General features: G+C 32.8%; 1 protein-coding gene across 1 annotated transcript in view; it reads right to left on the bottom strand.

Annotated features, from left to right (window-relative positions):
* The window catches only part of LOC106463505, a 41,307-nt gene that overhangs the window by 9,160 nt on the left and 30,511 nt on the right, over window positions 1–1,636 (bottom strand). The window contains exon 6 of the mRNA XM_022391030.1: window positions 385–504. Coding sequence (XP_022246738.1) covers window positions 385–504 — 120 coding nt within the window. The remainder of the gene's footprint in view (window positions 1–384; window positions 505–1,636) is intronic.

Below are 1,636 nucleotides of genomic sequence, written 5' to 3'. Positions count from 1 at the left end.
AGATAGAGTTATTGGTTATTTAACCCTGGCAGTTATCTCTATAATCTAGATAAAGTTATTGGTTATTTAACCCTGGCAGTTATCTCTATAATCTAGATAGAGTTATTGGTTATTTAACCCTGGCAGTTATCTCTATAATCTAGATAGAGTTATTGGTTATTTAACCCTGGCAGTTATCTCTATAATCTAGATAGAGTTATTGGTTATTTAACCCTGGCAGTACATCTCCAATGCCAACTTCATAATGACAGAATATATATATAAAGTTCGATCAAGGAAACATTGGTCATGCATATATCAGATAGATATACATAAAGTTGATACAAAATTGTTAATTTTTTTGAGTCCGTAAACTGACACAGAACATAAGAAAGCGTATCGTACTTTGTAAACATAAAGTTCAGAATCTTCTAAGTTACCATGGGATCGAACAACCAGAGGGCACAGCGATCGATCACTGCATAACCATTCTGGTAAAGTTGGAATTCCTTTCAGTGGAAGAACCTTCCAAGACAAAACAGATAAACTTATCATTTGGAAATTTTAAGTTAATGTACATAAATACATCTCTGTATAAGAATGTATCTGTGTGTGTGTGTATGAGTTTATAAATATGCATATATATATATATATGTACATACACAAATTTGTATTCAAATTAAAGGTATTTTAACGTCCTGTGCGTAATATAGAGAAAAAAAAGCTAATAATTCAGATTTTCATTTCAATTTATTGTTTGCTTTTAATTTCAGTGATGCCAGACTTGTAGCAGTACTAAATTCAAACATAAGAATTTCTCAACACAAATTATATCTCTTCATAAACAATCTTCACTTAGAGACAAAGTGCACATTGTTAGTAAAAACAGCGCCTTAGAAACCAGAACTACAACTCATATTCCAAACAAAATAACAAAAAAATAAACATTCCTAATTATTGTTCTCTCTCTGTGTATTACGTTACATCCAAGTAAATAGGCTAACTTGAACATCAGTTTGGCTATTTCTTTTTAATGGTCGTTTCTGGTTCTTCACTAATTCATGACATGGGTAAAAAAGATTTGTACCATCTTTGATAAATAATATGTACTAGAAAATATAAGTTCTGGGAAATTATTTTAATATATATTTTGCAGTTTGTGTAGTACCCTTCGAGTTCTACCTTAATGTCTATGGTAGTCATCGTTGTGTATTGAGATAGTCTGAAAAGTTTTAGACCAACTCAAGTAAATGAGTATGAAAGTATTTGATGGTGTAAAACTTAAGAGCACTACATAAACGTGTAACTAATTATGATAGTGTTGGAGTGAGTTTCTAATGTTGTAATACTGAAGAGTGCTATACCAACAGGGAACTGAATATGGCGGGGTTTGTAGGGTTTTTTCTGATGGTGTAAGACTAAAGAGCGCTACATCAACAGATAACTGAGTATGACAGTGTTGGGGTAACTCTCTGATGGTGTAAGACTAAAGAGCGCTACATCAACAGATAACTGAGTATGACAGTGTTGGGGTAACTCTCTGATGGTGTAAGACTAAAGAGCGCTACATTAACAGATAACTGAGTATGACAGTGTTGGGGTAACTCTCTGATGGTGTAAGACTAAAGAGCGCTACATTAACAGATAACTGAGGATG

The sequence above is a fragment of the Limulus polyphemus genome, unplaced genomic scaffold, assembly GCF_000517525.1.
Source record: "Limulus polyphemus unplaced genomic scaffold, Limulus_polyphemus-2.1.2 Scaffold1427, whole genome shotgun sequence".
Lineage (NCBI taxonomy): Eukaryota > Metazoa > Arthropoda > Merostomata > Xiphosura > Limulidae > Limulus > Limulus polyphemus.
The sequence above is the reverse complement of the archived record's forward strand: the minus strand, read 5'-3'. Positions and strand labels throughout refer to the sequence as shown.